At 50.4% G+C, this 14,538-nt stretch overlaps 5 protein-coding genes across 5 annotated transcripts; 4 read left to right on the forward strand and 1 right to left on the reverse strand.

Moving 5' to 3' along the window:
- Window positions 1-1,374: 1,374 nt before the first annotated feature.
- Window positions 1,375-2,936, forward strand: BO79DRAFT_179207 (Zn(II)2Cys6 transcription factor; the record flags this gene model as incomplete). The annotated part of the gene is made up of 2 exons (XM_025680018.1): window positions 1,375-1,463; window positions 1,520-2,936. 2 exons carry the CDS (start codon window positions 1,375-1,377, stop codon window positions 2,934-2,936), a joined length of 1,506 nt encoding a protein of 501 aa, XP_025536339.1.
- Window positions 2,937-4,286: 1,350 nt separating this feature from the next.
- Window positions 4,287-6,436, forward strand: BO79DRAFT_210826 (alkyl/aryl-sulfatase). The gene has a single exon (XM_025682894.1). The coding sequence runs from the start codon at window positions 4,374-4,376 to the stop codon at window positions 6,288-6,290; it is 1,917 nt and encodes a 638-aa protein (XP_025536340.1). The 5' UTR covers window positions 4,287-4,373; the 3' UTR covers window positions 6,291-6,436.
- A 440-nt stretch (window positions 6,437-6,876) lies between these two features.
- On the reverse strand, window positions 6,877-9,009 carry BO79DRAFT_258245 (ankyrin repeat domain-containing protein; the record flags this gene model as incomplete). The annotated part of the gene is made up of 2 exons (XM_025686284.1): window positions 6,877-7,902; window positions 8,029-9,009. 2 exons carry the CDS (start codon window positions 9,007-9,009, stop codon window positions 6,877-6,879), a joined length of 2,007 nt encoding a protein of 668 aa, XP_025536341.1.
- A 570-nt stretch (window positions 9,010-9,579) lies between these two features.
- BO79DRAFT_200943 (isopenicillin N synthase family dioxygenase) lies at window positions 9,580-10,979 on the forward strand (the record flags this gene model as incomplete). Its single annotated transcript, XM_025681526.1, has 6 exons — window positions 9,580-9,771; window positions 9,827-9,934; window positions 9,987-10,412; window positions 10,477-10,613; window positions 10,673-10,844; window positions 10,911-10,979. Exons 1-6 carry the CDS (start codon window positions 9,622-9,624, stop codon window positions 10,977-10,979), a joined length of 1,062 nt encoding a protein of 353 aa, XP_025536342.1. The 5' UTR covers window positions 9,580-9,621.
- A 1,051-nt stretch (window positions 10,980-12,030) lies between these two features.
- Window positions 12,031-13,135, forward strand: BO79DRAFT_231438 (putative cAMP receptor-like protein; the record flags this gene model as incomplete). The annotated part of the gene is made up of 6 exons (XM_025684157.1): window positions 12,031-12,120; window positions 12,174-12,216; window positions 12,267-12,410; window positions 12,459-12,644; window positions 12,697-12,935; window positions 12,992-13,135. 6 exons carry the CDS (start codon window positions 12,031-12,033, stop codon window positions 13,133-13,135), a joined length of 846 nt encoding a protein of 281 aa, XP_025536343.1.
- Window positions 13,136-14,538: the final 1,403 nt, after the last annotated feature.

Genomic DNA, 14,538 nt, shown 5'->3' on the forward strand with positions numbered 1-14,538 from the left:
GACCGCCAAATGGTGTTGCCTTGTGTATTGCAAATACCACAGTACCGTCTTGGTCACGCTCGGGCAATCGCATCCCTTACTTCATCCATCAAAGGGGTCCTTGGGATGTCTCTCCAAAGATTTTTTAAGCAACCCCCTCAGCCACTTTTTCAATCATTGGATGTCTTGTTCTATTTTTGACGGTGCCACGGTTGAATTTCCAGTGGTTTGATCTGGTCTGCCACACTCTACCTGGCTGGGTAAATCCTCATCCGCGCAGTGTCCCTGAACCGGATTTTCAGATTCTCAGAGCCAGCAATGGTGGGGCTGGGATACCAACTTTGACTGTGCAACCGTGCACGTGAAACAATCTGATTGATTTCTCAGCTGCATGACCGTTAAAGAGACCACCCTATAGTATAGCAGGTATATCACACCTGCCATGGGGTAGACATCCTGTACTAGTGCTTACCAGCGCTACCCCGCACATGAAGCTTCCGGAATACCCGATTTGGTGTTCAGGACGAGTTAGGAATGAGACAAGAGAATTGCCATGGTGTATGATTCAGTTTGATCATGTGGAACTGATTTACAATCAATTAAACATACATGAGACGCGGTGGCTGATTGATCTGCGTGGTTATTTTAAGAAGTGTGTCCGGAGTATTGTGCTTTATATTTTCACATTCAGCCCGGTCAGGTGATATCGATGGTACTCCTTTCGTACTACATCTTTCTCTCTATCCCTCGATCTTTCCAATCGTTGCGGGGCATAAAAAACCATTCACATCATCAATAGTTTAGATAATCCCCCATTTATGGAGCTGTCACTCGCAGGTCATTGTGTGGTATGTCCTCTTCCAGATTTCCAACATGTTGTCGTCTGAGCCTGTTTACAGGCTGCCTTGGTAGCTCTGATTAGCTCATGATTTTCGTATCAAACTGTTTGACACATTCTAGCACTGAACCTGGTATTGAACGTTTAGCGGTAAAGTCAGGTGGATGAAGTTTCGACAGCGCATCCCCACAAATGCAGCATGCTTTCGGACTTGGATGGATCGCCGATGGCCCGTGGGTGTGGCGTGCAACTTTATTCACCTCAATGCAGGTTAATCTTCAATATCATAGAAAGATTACCCATACACTCCGAGTGAAACCCAATTATAACAACGACGCTTTGCAACTTGGCACCTCCTTCAGTGAGGCTCCTGAACGCGGTGACAGGGGATGTTGGGGGCTGAAACTTGCGCCTCTGACACGGCGTCATCATTGGTCCAATGCCCTAGCCAGACGCTAGTCGCGTCTCCCCTCGTATTGGCGTGATCACTCCTTACTTATAAATAAGCCACGCTATAACTCCGCACAATTCATGTCCGCTCGACTAGTTCGTTCACAATGCCTGGAGAGCCGATTGTGCGAACTGAAAGTAGACAGCGACGCAGAAATACTGGGAAGAGATCTAGAACGGGATGTCGAACCTGCCGGTTAGTAGTGTTGTGGTGTCGTTCCATGGATAATCCACGTCTGACCTTGAGCTTAGGGTACGGCGCATAAAATGCGACGAGGCACCGGGGTCCTGTAGGAATTGTACTTCTACGGGCCGAGCCTGCGACGGATACGATCTGCACCGATTCCCCATTAAGCGGGCATTATGTCTCCCGACCCTAGGAACAGGTGCTGAAGGGATCATGACATCCGATGAAAAACGAGGGTTTTCGTACTTCCAATACCGCCTTGTCCCCGACCTTGTTGGCTTTTTTGACTCCTGGCTCTGGCAGAAGCTGGTCCTGCAGATGTGTCATTCCGATCCAGCGGTATGCCATGCTGTCAACATGGTGAGCGCAATCCACCAGGATGCTGAGGAAAGAGGCATGCGACTAGCTGGGGAGGATTTGCAGAATCCAAAACACCGATTTGCACTTGAGCAGGCTGCCCGATCATTCGCACATTTGCAAAAGCGCCGGGCCTCTCCCGACCCGCAGTTGCGCGAGGTTGTGCTAGTGTGCTGCCTTCTTTTCGTCATGGCAGAGCTGCTGTTGGGAGAATTCGCCAGAGCCTTCATACACCTACGTAGTGGCACACAGATTCTCGAGGAGTCGCTACGCCTTGGGATACCAGTGATTCCTTGTCTTTCTGAAACACTCCGCGTCTTGAATTCCCAGTCGTCACATGTCGGAGACTTCGAGTCACAATCAGGCATTCAAGGGGAGGAGGAGAATGAACGTGGTAATGAGTTTTTAGACGGCTTTGAAAGTCTGAAAGTGGCGCGACAATGCTTTCAGCGAGTCATGTATAGCGTGATCCCGTTCATTGCCACAGCTTGGAGGCTTTCAGAAACAGAGATACTAGCGAACTACGAAACGCTCTGGGCCAAACGACAGAGGCTGTTATTCTCACTGGAGCATCTTGCAGAGCGGTTTGAACTGTTTTACCAACGAGAATATGCCACTCTTAACGCGAAAGAGCAAATAGGAGCGGACATCGTGAGGCTCCAATTGGTTGCCAAGACAATCGTACTGAAAACGTGCCTGCTCGACGAGTATGACTACAGATTGCTCACCCTTGAATATAGCAATCTGTTATCAGGATACGAAAGTTTCATGGACAGGTTTCCCTGTCGCCCCACTATCACACTGGATTACGGACTGAGCTTTGGGCTATTTGCTGTGGCATCGAAATGTCCAGACCTTGGCATCCGTCTTCGAGCCGTTGATGCCTTGCGCAAGTGGCCGCATTACGAGGGCATGATCAATTCCAACGCCGGGGCAGGAATAGCGGTGGAGGCGATCAAATTGGAGTTGCATAAGATGCAGAAGGATAATGCGGAGCGCGTGTCTTCAATGGATCAGGCTCCCGACGTAAGCTTTTGGGGAATGATCAGGAGCACGCAGAATGGGATGCAGTGGCCGGCTGTACGCGATGTAGAGCTGCGAGTGAAAGAGACTCGACGGTTGTGAGATTACCAGAGTGGTCGGGTGGTGTCATATGTTCACTTAGTATCTAGTGGATCTTCATGATGAACTTAGGTTTTGAAAACACAGTATATAGGTCATGGTAGTATAGTCTAGCAGGCGTACCTACAAAATGAAAGCATGCCGTCTAATACGTGGGTTGGTTACGGATACACAGCAGATCAAATCCGCATCTATTCTTCTCTCGGGTTGGAATTCCGAGGTGGATGCGACGTGTGCTCACCTGTCGAGCTGGTCCATTTCAGCCATCTTTTCTTCTCGTTGATGCTGAAGGCTTGCTAGATGGGTTGATTTGGCTTGAATAGATGTTGTTGATGGGTATTCTGGTGTGTCTGGTTTACAAGAGTGAGACGGGGGAGAGTTCCCCTAATCAAGTCGAAGGCTTAAGGACTTCATCGCCACCCACATGCCACTAACATCCTGTGTGATCAAGAAGAAAAAGAAAACTGAAGATCCAGCTGAACAGTGCGGCAATTTACCGGCGCCGTTATGAGATGGGATTGTGTAACAGGCAAACAGTTTGTACGAGGTTTGAGGATGCAATCACGATCCTGAGGCCACGCTGGCGTCCCTATCTAGTGGCGAAACCGGAGTCGCATTGGTATATCGACCATGATTTATCACTTACTAGTATCCATCATCTCATCAACGTGATCTTAATTGCTTTTTCTTTTCAATTTCTTTTTCGTAGGTCGTGCAGATTTCCATCTGGCAGGACTCTGCTATGACACACGTTTTTCAGCCAATTGGTTGACTGGAAGGGGGGAACCCTTGCTGTCATCCCAACGATGTATGGATGCTATACTATTTGGGGCGAACCTTCATCTCGGATGGGTGCAGATCTACACAGCTGAGCACAGCCAATATGAGCTGCTGCAGGACTCTGATCATCGTGGCTTCGTCCATTCGATCGCGTAAAAGAGGGGGTGTTCTTGGCGTACATGAAGGGTTACATGGCCAGGTGCATCTCCACCTCAGCTGAAGTCCGAGCTGAAAAGTTGACCGAAGCCAATGCAGGCTAATTAAATGGCGGAGTTGGACCTGGACCCTGGTCCAAGTGGTTAGATGTTGTTGACCAGTCAGATCGGAGGGAAGCCTGTTCCATCTACTTCCTTCAATTTATCTTCAATCTATTCAACATCCTGGTATACGAGCCATGGTTACATTCACAGAGCGAAGACCGGGGTGCAAGGATTCGAAACTTCAGAGTCGATGTCGTCAATGTCTGTATACGCGCCGTTTTGGCAATACGAACTGAGGGGGAAATTCGCCTCCCGGAGAGATAAATAAGGGTCGATGGAGCCGTGGAATCAATCTCTCCATCACCAGCATCAACGAAAACAACAGCAGCAATCTCAGAACATCAATCTTATTACTTGAACTCAACTCAGGTGTTTCGAGCTCTTTATTTTGACTTTCACCATGACACAGTCGACCATCAAGTCCGAAGAGTCGAACCCTCCAAGCCTGCACATCATCAAGCAGTGGAAGGAAGTCAACGAGAGTTTGCCCTTCGATGACACACAAGACTTTGTGAATGCTAAGCGGGGTTGGAGAGGTAGTCTCGGTGACCCCAACCAGGTCATTGATGCTCAGGGCAATGTGGTGTGGAACAACGATGCCTACGACTTCCTGAAGGACGACGCCCCATACTCGGCCAACCCAAGTCTGTGGCGCCAGTCGCAACTGACTCGCATGAATGGACTGTACCATGTCGCCGGACCTATCTACCAAGTGCGCGGGCTTGACCTCTCCAACACGACCATCATTGAGGGCGACGAGGGCATCATTGTCATTGACCCCCTCACTTCGCAAGAGACCGGCGCTGCTGCACTCGCACTCTACCAGAAGCACCGTGGCACTGACCGAGCCGTCAAGGCTGTCATCTACACTCATTCCCACGTTGACCACTTCGGCGGTGTCAAAGGCTTCGTCAGTGAAGACGATGTCGAGAAAAACGACATCAAGATCATTGCCCCAGAGGGTTTCCTGGAGCATGCTGTGTCCGAGAACGTCTACACCGGTACTTCAATGAGTCGCCGCGCCGCGTACATGTACGGTGCTGCCCTTGAGCAAGGACCAAGGGGCCAGATCGGCGCTGGACTGGGACAGACTACCTCGACCGGCGTCGTCACCCTCATCGCACCCAACATGACCGTCAGACGCACGGGCGAAAAGAGGACCGTCGATGGCATTAAGATGGAATTCCAGATGGCACCGGACACTGAAGCACCTTCTGAAATGCTCATCTGGTTCCCCGATCTCAACGCACTCTGCGCGGCCGAGGACGCCACTCACACTTTCCACAACATCCTGACCCTGCGTGGTGCGGTGGTCCGTGACCCTCACTCCTGGGCCAAGTACCTCACAGAGACCATCGACCGATACGGCAGCCAAGCCGAGGTCGTCTTCGCCCAGCACCACTGGCCGACCTGGGGCAACGACAACATCCTGAAGTTCCTCACCTACCAGCGCGACCTGTACGCATACGCGCATGACCAGACCCTCCGCCTCCTGAACAAGGGATACAACGGCCCCGAGATCGCCGAAATGCTCACCTTGCCTCCGGCTCTTGATCAATCTTGGTATTGCCGCGGCTACTACGGCTCTCTAAGCCACAACGTCAAAGCCATCTATCAGCGCTATGTCGGGTGGTTCGACGGCAACCCAGCCCACTTGTGGGAACACACCCCCGTCGACAAGGCCAACCGATACGTGGATCTCATCGGCGAGGACAAGGTTCTCGAAGAGGGTACCAAAGCATACCTAAAAGGCGACTACCGCTGGGCAGCTGAGCTTCTAAATCACGCCGTCTTCAATAACCCGAACAACGAGGAAGCCTGCAAGAAACTAGCAGATGTGTACGAGCAGCTCGGATACGGTTCTGAAAATGGTACCTGGAGGAACTTCTACATTTCCGGAACGACCGAGCTGCGCAATGGCAATTTCGGCACGCCTACGCAGACAGCTGCGGCCGATGTGCTGGGTCAGCTTACCCCGGATATGGTCCTTGATACTCTCGCTATCAAGATCAATGGGCCCGAGGCGTGGGATAAGAAGGTGCTTATAGATCTTGTTGTTTCGGATCAAGATAATAAGACGTACCATTCCTGGCTGTCTAACGGGGCCCTCGTCTACAGCACTGCTGACCAGTCGAACGCTGCTCAAGTCACTTTGACTGGAACGGCTAAGCAGTTGACTGCGCTGGCTGTGTATGGACCTGATCCTGATGCTTTGGTGAATGCTGGTATTGTGATTGATGGGGATACTACTGCGCTGGATACTCTTGCGTCGTTGCTTGATCCGGGTGATCCGAACTTCAGCATTGTTAAGCCTTAGATGGTGGGACTAGCTTACAGAGGACTGAGTAAGGAGGCCGGTCGATTCATATGGTTTCTCAGCATAAGCAAACTCTATTAGTACTGTTTAGGAACGATTGTTATCAAGTATTTGAATATAGTTACAATGTTGAGTTTATAGTGGGCATCACACATAGTCTTGAAAATACTAGTCGCAGGCACGCTTCGTTCCTACCATCTTCGACCATTGTGTATCAATACTCTATAATTTTACCTTTCCTTACTAGTTTTATTCCCTGTTATTTCTGAAGTTTCCCCCAACGGCCGTGATTAGTAGCATAAACATATCCCCTCTGAGATAGTAAAACCTTAGCACTGGTTTTGTGCCGCTAAGCATGTTCATGCTCCCTTGAGCTACTAATCGAGTCGTGACCCTTATAGTGGCCATGTGCCTGATTAGTAGATAGTGAGAAAGATGGAGAGCACTAATGCGTGAGATCTGGCTGAATGCATCCTGTGCATATAGTCTCTATACCATTGAGAAGCCCCTTGACGTAAGAAAATTAGTAGTATTAATTAAAGAAGGAACAGATCCGGTCGTGACAGTTTAATGTACTAACATCATATCATTTAGGTACAGGATACCGCACCCTCCACGAATACCGTTTTATCATCTTAACTCCCTCCCAATCCCAGCGGTCACGCGCATCGAGCTCAGCGTACTTAAAGAGCCATTCCACCGCTATCCACGGCTCACGCCGGGCCTCCATCTCCTGAAATATCATCTCATCCAACACAGAGCTCACACCAACACAAACTGCGATAGTGGATGTATAAGGATTGTATCGCTCGGAAGGGCTGCGCGGTGAAAGGAGATGGGCGCCGCGATCGACCAGCATGCGCAGGCGGACGCGGCCGGTGTCGCTATCCGTATGCAGGTTGTAGTGATAGGCCACGTGTGCTAATGCTGTCTTACGGCCAATGCGTTCGTGGATGCGTTTGTTTATGTCCAGGCCGTGTTGAAGCAGGAGGTCAATGGTTTCGGCGGCGTCTGCATCCGTTGTAGCTGTACATGCTGCTTCAGCAATCAAGTTGACAGTGGGCGACAACTGGGCCACCGAAAAGCCTCTGTCTAGCAGCCACCGAAGTGTCTCAATCTTTCCCGTCGAGACCGCGATCACGAGGGCCTGCTCGCATGTGGTTTTGTCCAAGTGCTCTGGGAAGATGTAGCTATTCCATCCCCCCGTTCGGACGAGCAGATCGAGAACCGCCGGCCCCCCGCGGATGGCTTGGTGAAGGAAATTGGCCCGACGCATATGGTGCGACAGATCGAGTCCCTGATCGATCAGCGCCTGGACTAGTGTCGTGCGGCCTGACGCCAGAACGGTGGCTGGTATGGTATCACCTTGGCAGTCTACGGCGGTAGGGTCAGCCCCCGCGGTGAGTAAGTGACGGAATATACCCTCGAAGGGGATGGCATGCTTTAATGCCGCAAAACCGGCCTGCGCATCCTGATCATTGGGGTCTGCCCCAGCGCTAAGTAACATGGAGACCATGGCTTCCGAGCCCTGCTTAATGGCTTCGATTAAGGGCTTCCGCATAGGCATCACTCCCGGCGAGGGAGATGTCTCGGCACCGTGAGCGAGGAGCACCTGGACCACCTCGGCGTGACCTCATACTACAGCCCAGCAGAGGGCAGTCGGAAGGTCATCCAGAAAAAAATATTGACTAAATCGATAATTTGGGTCGTACCCATGGCACTCAAGTAGCTGCCGGACCAAAGCCGTAATCCCACGCGCCGCGGCTACGCACAGCAGCACAGCCTTGTTTGCGGGTTCAACGGTGCTAGCTAGGTAATCCCATCGTTCAAAGAGAAGATCAACTATGTTGTCGCACTTCAAGAGTGCGTTTGACGTAAGAGGACACATCGTAGCATTATGGGACGACGGCAATTCTGAGCCTTGGCAGCGGGTTAATTGGTCCATCACGCCCGCATCGAGCAGGCAATGGACACATTCGAAGTGACCCAGACGCGCTGCCCAGCACAGGGCGGAGCATCCGTCCGGTACCGTGGGGATAGTAGGATCGGCTCCCCGTTGGAGCAGGAACCGCATGAGCTCAAGGTGGCCCCCGCGCGCAGATAGCACGAGGGGAGTCCAACTATCATGATCTCGGGCGTGGATGTCTGCTCCGGCATCGACCAGCCACCGCACAATAGCTAGATGTCCCTCTGCAGCAGCTTCCATAAGGGGTGTTCGCCCACCCGAGTCGGCGGGATAATCGACATTGTACGGCCGCGGCAGGTGATCCATGAAGAAGCGGACCAGGGCTTCATGGCCATGGACAGCGGCCAGCAACAACAAGCTTCCAGGACCTCTGTCATAGGCCTTATGGCGTGGGTTGAGCCACCTACGTGTGTGACGGATGTCGACTCCTCCCTGTTCATACAGATACTGGACAATGGCTTCATCGCCCTCTATCACCGCCAACGGCATGGGTCGCCAGAGAGTGTCCGGATCACACTCGTTGGCCGACGCACCGGCCGAGAGAGACTTCTGCACAGTTGCAAGACATCTGTGCTCAATTCCCCAGGATAATGCAGAGCTGTTATTATGGTGTAAATTATGTCGATACAGCATGGGAGTCACGGCGCGGTAGAAAGTTCCATGAGTGCGAGCGAGGGCATTGATATCATTTTCACATTCAAGGTGGCCTACATTCTGTTCGATGAGCTCAACTGGGAGGAGCAAAGCTGTCATAATGTCGTTGAAAAGATCATTATGGGATGATCCGACGGACGAAGCTGTGGATTAGTTGTTTGATGATTGGAGATGTGGCAGAAGATTTGGAGAAATTTGGATAAATTGGGAATGGATCCACTCCAGAGTGGGGCTAGATTCCTACCACAAATAGTATCTCGAGAACGCATCACAAAAAGGACTTAGAGAAGGTTGGCAGGTATGGTTGAGATACTGGCATAGGAGAACTTGGTGGAGTGGATGATCTGGATGCCTTACAAATCTATCCCTTCATGTATCGTGGTATCGGCGTACACAACCTAGCCTAGGTAATAGTCTCGTTCAACTACGATGACTCTGCATCACAACCTATAACTTAGACAGCACCCCATGCCAGTATATGGGGCTTGGATGAGTAGAAATTCATGTGCAGAGGGACATGATATACATGAGGGACAATGAGCGATCTTATCGTGCCCCATGACCGATAAGCGGACTTTCCGTGCGGGGTGATAACCGATGGTCCCCTGCCGAGATAGCATTGCTGCCTTTCACTTAACATAAAGGAGGATCTTCAAACATTTATTTCTCTATTTTCCCGCTAGAAAACGCCCAATAATTAAGCAATAAACAATGTCGGTTAGCAACGCAAGTCCAGGGATTTTCAATCACATCCCTATCATTGACCTCTCGACATTAAGGAGTCCCGTGCTGAAGGAGCGCCAACAGCTGGCAAAGGAGATCTTTACTGCCTGTACGCAGGTCGGATTCTTCTACATCAAGGTATGCTTCTTCCCTAGCCGGTTGGATGGACGCAGAGTACCTGAGTATGACACAGAATCATGGAATAGCTGAGGACCTCATCACTTCCCTCCACGACATGGCGCGTCAGTTCTTCACTCTGTCGCAGAAGCAAAAGATGGATTATTATATTGGAAGATCGAGGGTAGCATTTCACATCTCGACTTTAAGCGACAATCTACTGATCCTCGATTTAGAAATTTCGCGGTTTCATGTCTCTCTACTCAGAGCAGCCCACTGACACGGATCTCGGGACCGTCCCCAAGCCAGACCCTACCTCACCCGGGGCCTTTTCCGAATCCTTCGATATCGGTTATGAAGTCGCAGCCGACCCTCTGAAGAGCCAACATGACGCCCTTCCTCCAGACACGTATGATCTGTATGGGGATAACCAATGGCCTGAGGAGGATGTCCTTCCTGGGTTCCGCGAAATCTATCTTCGATACTTTGCTGAGGCGTTGACCTTATCTCGGGCGCTGATACGAATCTTTGCGCTAGCACTGGATTTACCCGAGGACTTCTTCGACCCGATGGTCAAGAACCCCGGGGCTACGTCGAGGATGTTGCATTATCCACCGCAGCCGGTCGCGGGCGAGGTGAAAGTCGGACTTGGAGAACACACGGTAAGTAACTGCCCGAAAAGACGAAGCGAGGTGCGTACTGAATGGGACAATACCTGTTCTTCAGGACTACGAATGTTTCACTATACTCTCACAAGATCGAGTCCCGGCTTTGCAGGTTCTCAATGCTCGAGAGGAATGGGTCCTGGCGCCGCCCATTCCTGGCACTTTGGTAGTGAACATTTCGGACTGCTTGTCCATCTGGTATGTAGTGTTGTATTTAGTAGATTCCAACATCTTGCAGGGTATAATAATGTGTACAGGACCAATAAAAAGTTCAAATCGACCATCCATCGCGTCACCAACCTGACCGGACAGGAGCGATATACCATCCCCTTCTTCTTTGGTGTGGACTATGACACCACTGTGGCTGTGCTGCCGAGCTGCATTACCGAGGATAGTCCTGCGTGCAAGACGCCGTTCAAAGCGGGGGAGGTGAGACGAATTGCATGCTTCACGTTCTTCTTTCTCAAGGAACAGGCTAATTCTGGTACGTCATAGTGGGTGCGCCACCAATTGACTACGGCCTATGTTGGATACGAGGCAGAGCCGCCGACCCAAGGGAACTAAGACCATTGTGCTGGGACCAAGAGGGGTTGGAGAAGATGCATTGTGCAGATCCCCTAGCTGGGCATCTTGCACGACATAGATAGTGGCTAAATACATTTCCATCATTGCAGCTCTTCGGACCAGCTTCAAAATGCCTGCGCAGAATTTTAAACTATGTTTTTTTTTTCTTCATGAGCGGACAAATGCACTATTAGAAAGGTTCACATTTTGTCATCAATAGGCAACATCGCATGGGGGTTTCAGCCCAACCCCTATCGTATTCTCAAAATGTGACAATGCACCATTGGGAAGGTCATTGGGCAGGAAAAAGACCTCAAACTTGGGCGATTGCTCAGCCTCATCGTGATAGCCGATGCTGATGATCGTCGAGGAACAAGCAAATACACAACGCCAAAGCAATATCCGCAATCTTGCAGCTGGATTGGCTGATCGAGTGAACTGGCACGATAAGGGAGCATCCGTGCTTCAGGCTACCCCTGGATTAGAGATTCACTTGGTTGCCGTATCTCGCGCCATCGATCTTGGGGAAGCCTCGAATTGAGCCATACAACACATACATATGGCTGGACATTCATGTGCAGAACAGCCTACAGAATCAATGAGCAATGCCCACTCAAGCAACCGAGACACAACATGGATTCATTGTGTTTCCGTCCCGTTGGGATCACATTTTGTGAAAGTCTATCACACTGTACACTCGATCTTCCCGATCCTATACTTGGAATGCTGGTGCGAGATCTTCGCACTAAGTATACGCAACGACCACCTGCCCAAGCACGCGATTCAATTTTGCTTTTTCTAATCATCTCTTTGGGAGCACAGCCGATCTCCACGGCGTTTCTGGGAGTGGGATGGCCAACTCCGCGGGCGCTTGAAGTTCACGATAGGAGGTGCCCGATAGTATTTGTGATATCTACCTTGCAGTGTCCCACCTTTTTCATGAAATTTTGATCTTCTTTCTTCTCTCAGAACAGATGCTGCAGTATGTAACACAAGTGATTTGATATCTTCACCGCTGATGGAGCACGCTGCGCTCTCCGCGCCTACACAGATGGAATCAGAGGAGATCCTCTCACGAACTATCCTCGTGGTTTCGATTGCTTCCATGGTTGGGTCAGGATGGATCATTATCAGCTTCCTTGTGAGTATCAGACCAAGGCGTATACCTGCCTGCCTGTTTCTGACACGCATCAGGTTATACCCAGTCTGCGCACTTTTCGTCATCAATTAATTTTAGGTGCTGTTTTTCCGTGGATAATGCAATATAACTGCAACTGACGGTTTTAGGTCTCGGGATCAGTGAATTTCTAGCCGCAAGCAATGTTGTCATCTCAGCTGGTCTGAATACCTCGGGCATCGAGATATGGAATCCATCCCTCAAGACTTTCTGCGGCTTCAATGGACTCATGGCTCAGACCTTTCTGGTGCAAAGTAAGGGTCGCAATAATTCATTCCTGGCGGTAACATACTAATTGATAGTACTGCTAGCCGACTATTGGATTCTCTCGATTGCAATCTGCACGTACCTCATATTGATGGACTATATCCACGCCGCGTCATGGGTCCAGAACCATAAAGCCGCCCTCTGGTGCATCCCATGGGGTCTCTCGATCCTATGGGCAGTGCTTGGCCTTGTCGTCGTCGGATATGGGTATGCCGGTGGCTGTATGTCCCCTTTGGCTCTATGGTCTTGAGACGCGCGATTGATAGAGATCAGGGTGCTGGTTCACCAGTGATCGTGTCCGACTCTTCGTGAACTTCATCCCACGATGGACTATCATCCTTGTCATCCTGTGCATTTACACCCGACTATGCCTCTTCCTCTACCGGTCTCATAAAGCCCTCTCGAGCGACCAGGAGATTACTCTGCAGACGCCGCATCCACACCAATGGCAGCTTCTGGATATCGGTGACGGACCTACCCCAACTTCTCATTCGGCGATTCCACTGAAGAAGGTTAGTCACCTTAATATCGGTGTTTGCCGGTCTTATCTCAATGATCGAATGGTTAGGTGTCACTCCAAATGATGGTATATCCGACCGTATATGCATTGATCTGGATCATCCCCACTTCCGTGCGCATCTATCAAGGGATGACGGGAAAGCGCGCTCCACTGGCACTAGAGATTCTAGAAAAGGTGATCGAAAAAAAATGATGGCCTTCTTTGAACTTTATTAACGGAGGTCTAGATTTGCATTATGTCACAGGGCTTTGTTGATGCCATTATTTACGGTAAGTGATATAAGCAGCTAGTCTCCTTGCACAGTGCTGACTGGAATTACAAGGGTTTAATGAGCGTTCCTGGACTGGCTGGAGGGACTGGCTGCATGGGTTAGGAGAATGATCGAGTCAATGGGATGACGACGGTGACATAACCACTTGCAGTTTAAATTGTTTAATGACTATAGTTTTTTGTAGTAAGGTAAATGATCTACGGCGTGGATAGCCCTGGCACCTGTTCCGACGAATCATGCATGTTTCCAGCAAAGCTTCCAACAGCATATTCGGACTTGACCACCGTCTGTTCCAATCATACTTGTGAGGGCCTTGTAATAGATGGGCGATCCAAGGGCTGTCTACACTCTTGGGCTCGGATCTACCGTGGAACCACCACTGTTGGAGGCCGGCTCAGTCTGCCGGGCATTTCCGAGGCAGGGATGAGATTCTTCATCCTGGGCCAGATCATTCTAAGAGTCTATCACCAGTAAATCTGCCAGTATATTCCCGACACAGTCCGGAAGGAGAATGAATTGGTAGTTTCTTAGGCAGATCAGGTAGTAGTAGTGTACTGCAATGGTAACAACACGACGATTAAAGACAGAAGTTTGACCAGCTTAATTGCACAATTGGAATTCTGTGAAATATCCATATAGTTCATAAGTTATCTGAAACTATTGATCTGCCGACAAAATCGTGGAATGGCTCGATGGCTGGCCAACTGGTGGGGAGACGGAGAGCCCGTGGCTCCGGGCCGCGTTCGTCTCATTGCGCTTTCTGCCGCCATGACGAGTGTAACCCTGACTGCGATACTCACCTCCCGTCTTCCCTATCGGGATCCCCGTCGTAGCAGTAGCTACGGGCACGTTTCACAAACAATATCATGATCGGTCTGTTCCAGTTTATATAACTTCAAATCTTCTAAGACATCGTAACTTCACCTGGCGAGTCATTGTTGAGCCCGCACGCAAACAATCCCCTTAACGTTCATGATGTCATTGACTTTCACCTTTCTCCATGACGCATCCTAACCACACTTTCGAGTCAACAATGAGGCCCATGACACCACGACTACGCCAATTTCACGTGGGCTGATCGATGGCTATTGGCAGTGCGCCAGAATGGGCTTCTCCCCTGCGCGATCAACCGCCTGCAGTAGACTCGCTCATCGTCCCGAACCACGGTCGCGTCGTACTCAATTCCTCGAGTTTGACCTTACGGATATGAGGCAGACAAGCAATCCGGAGGGGAAGAAGCCCATGATGTCAACATTGCTCAGGGTTCGGACTACAGCGTTGGTCCTCGCATCATTGACCCTTGCGGAGGAATCGGAAACTCATA

The sequence above is a fragment of the Aspergillus costaricaensis genome (genome assembly GCF_003184835.1).
Source record: "Aspergillus costaricaensis CBS 115574 unplaced genomic scaffold BO79scaffold_31, whole genome shotgun sequence".
Classification (NCBI taxonomy): domain Eukaryota; kingdom Fungi; phylum Ascomycota; class Eurotiomycetes; order Eurotiales; family Aspergillaceae; genus Aspergillus; species Aspergillus costaricensis.

What these genes read in the sequence shown, in the direction of transcription:
- BO79DRAFT_210826 (XM_025682894.1), top strand. Translation starts at nt 4,374, where the DNA reads ATGACACAGTCGACCATCAAGTCCGAAGAGTCGAACCCTCCAAGCCTG.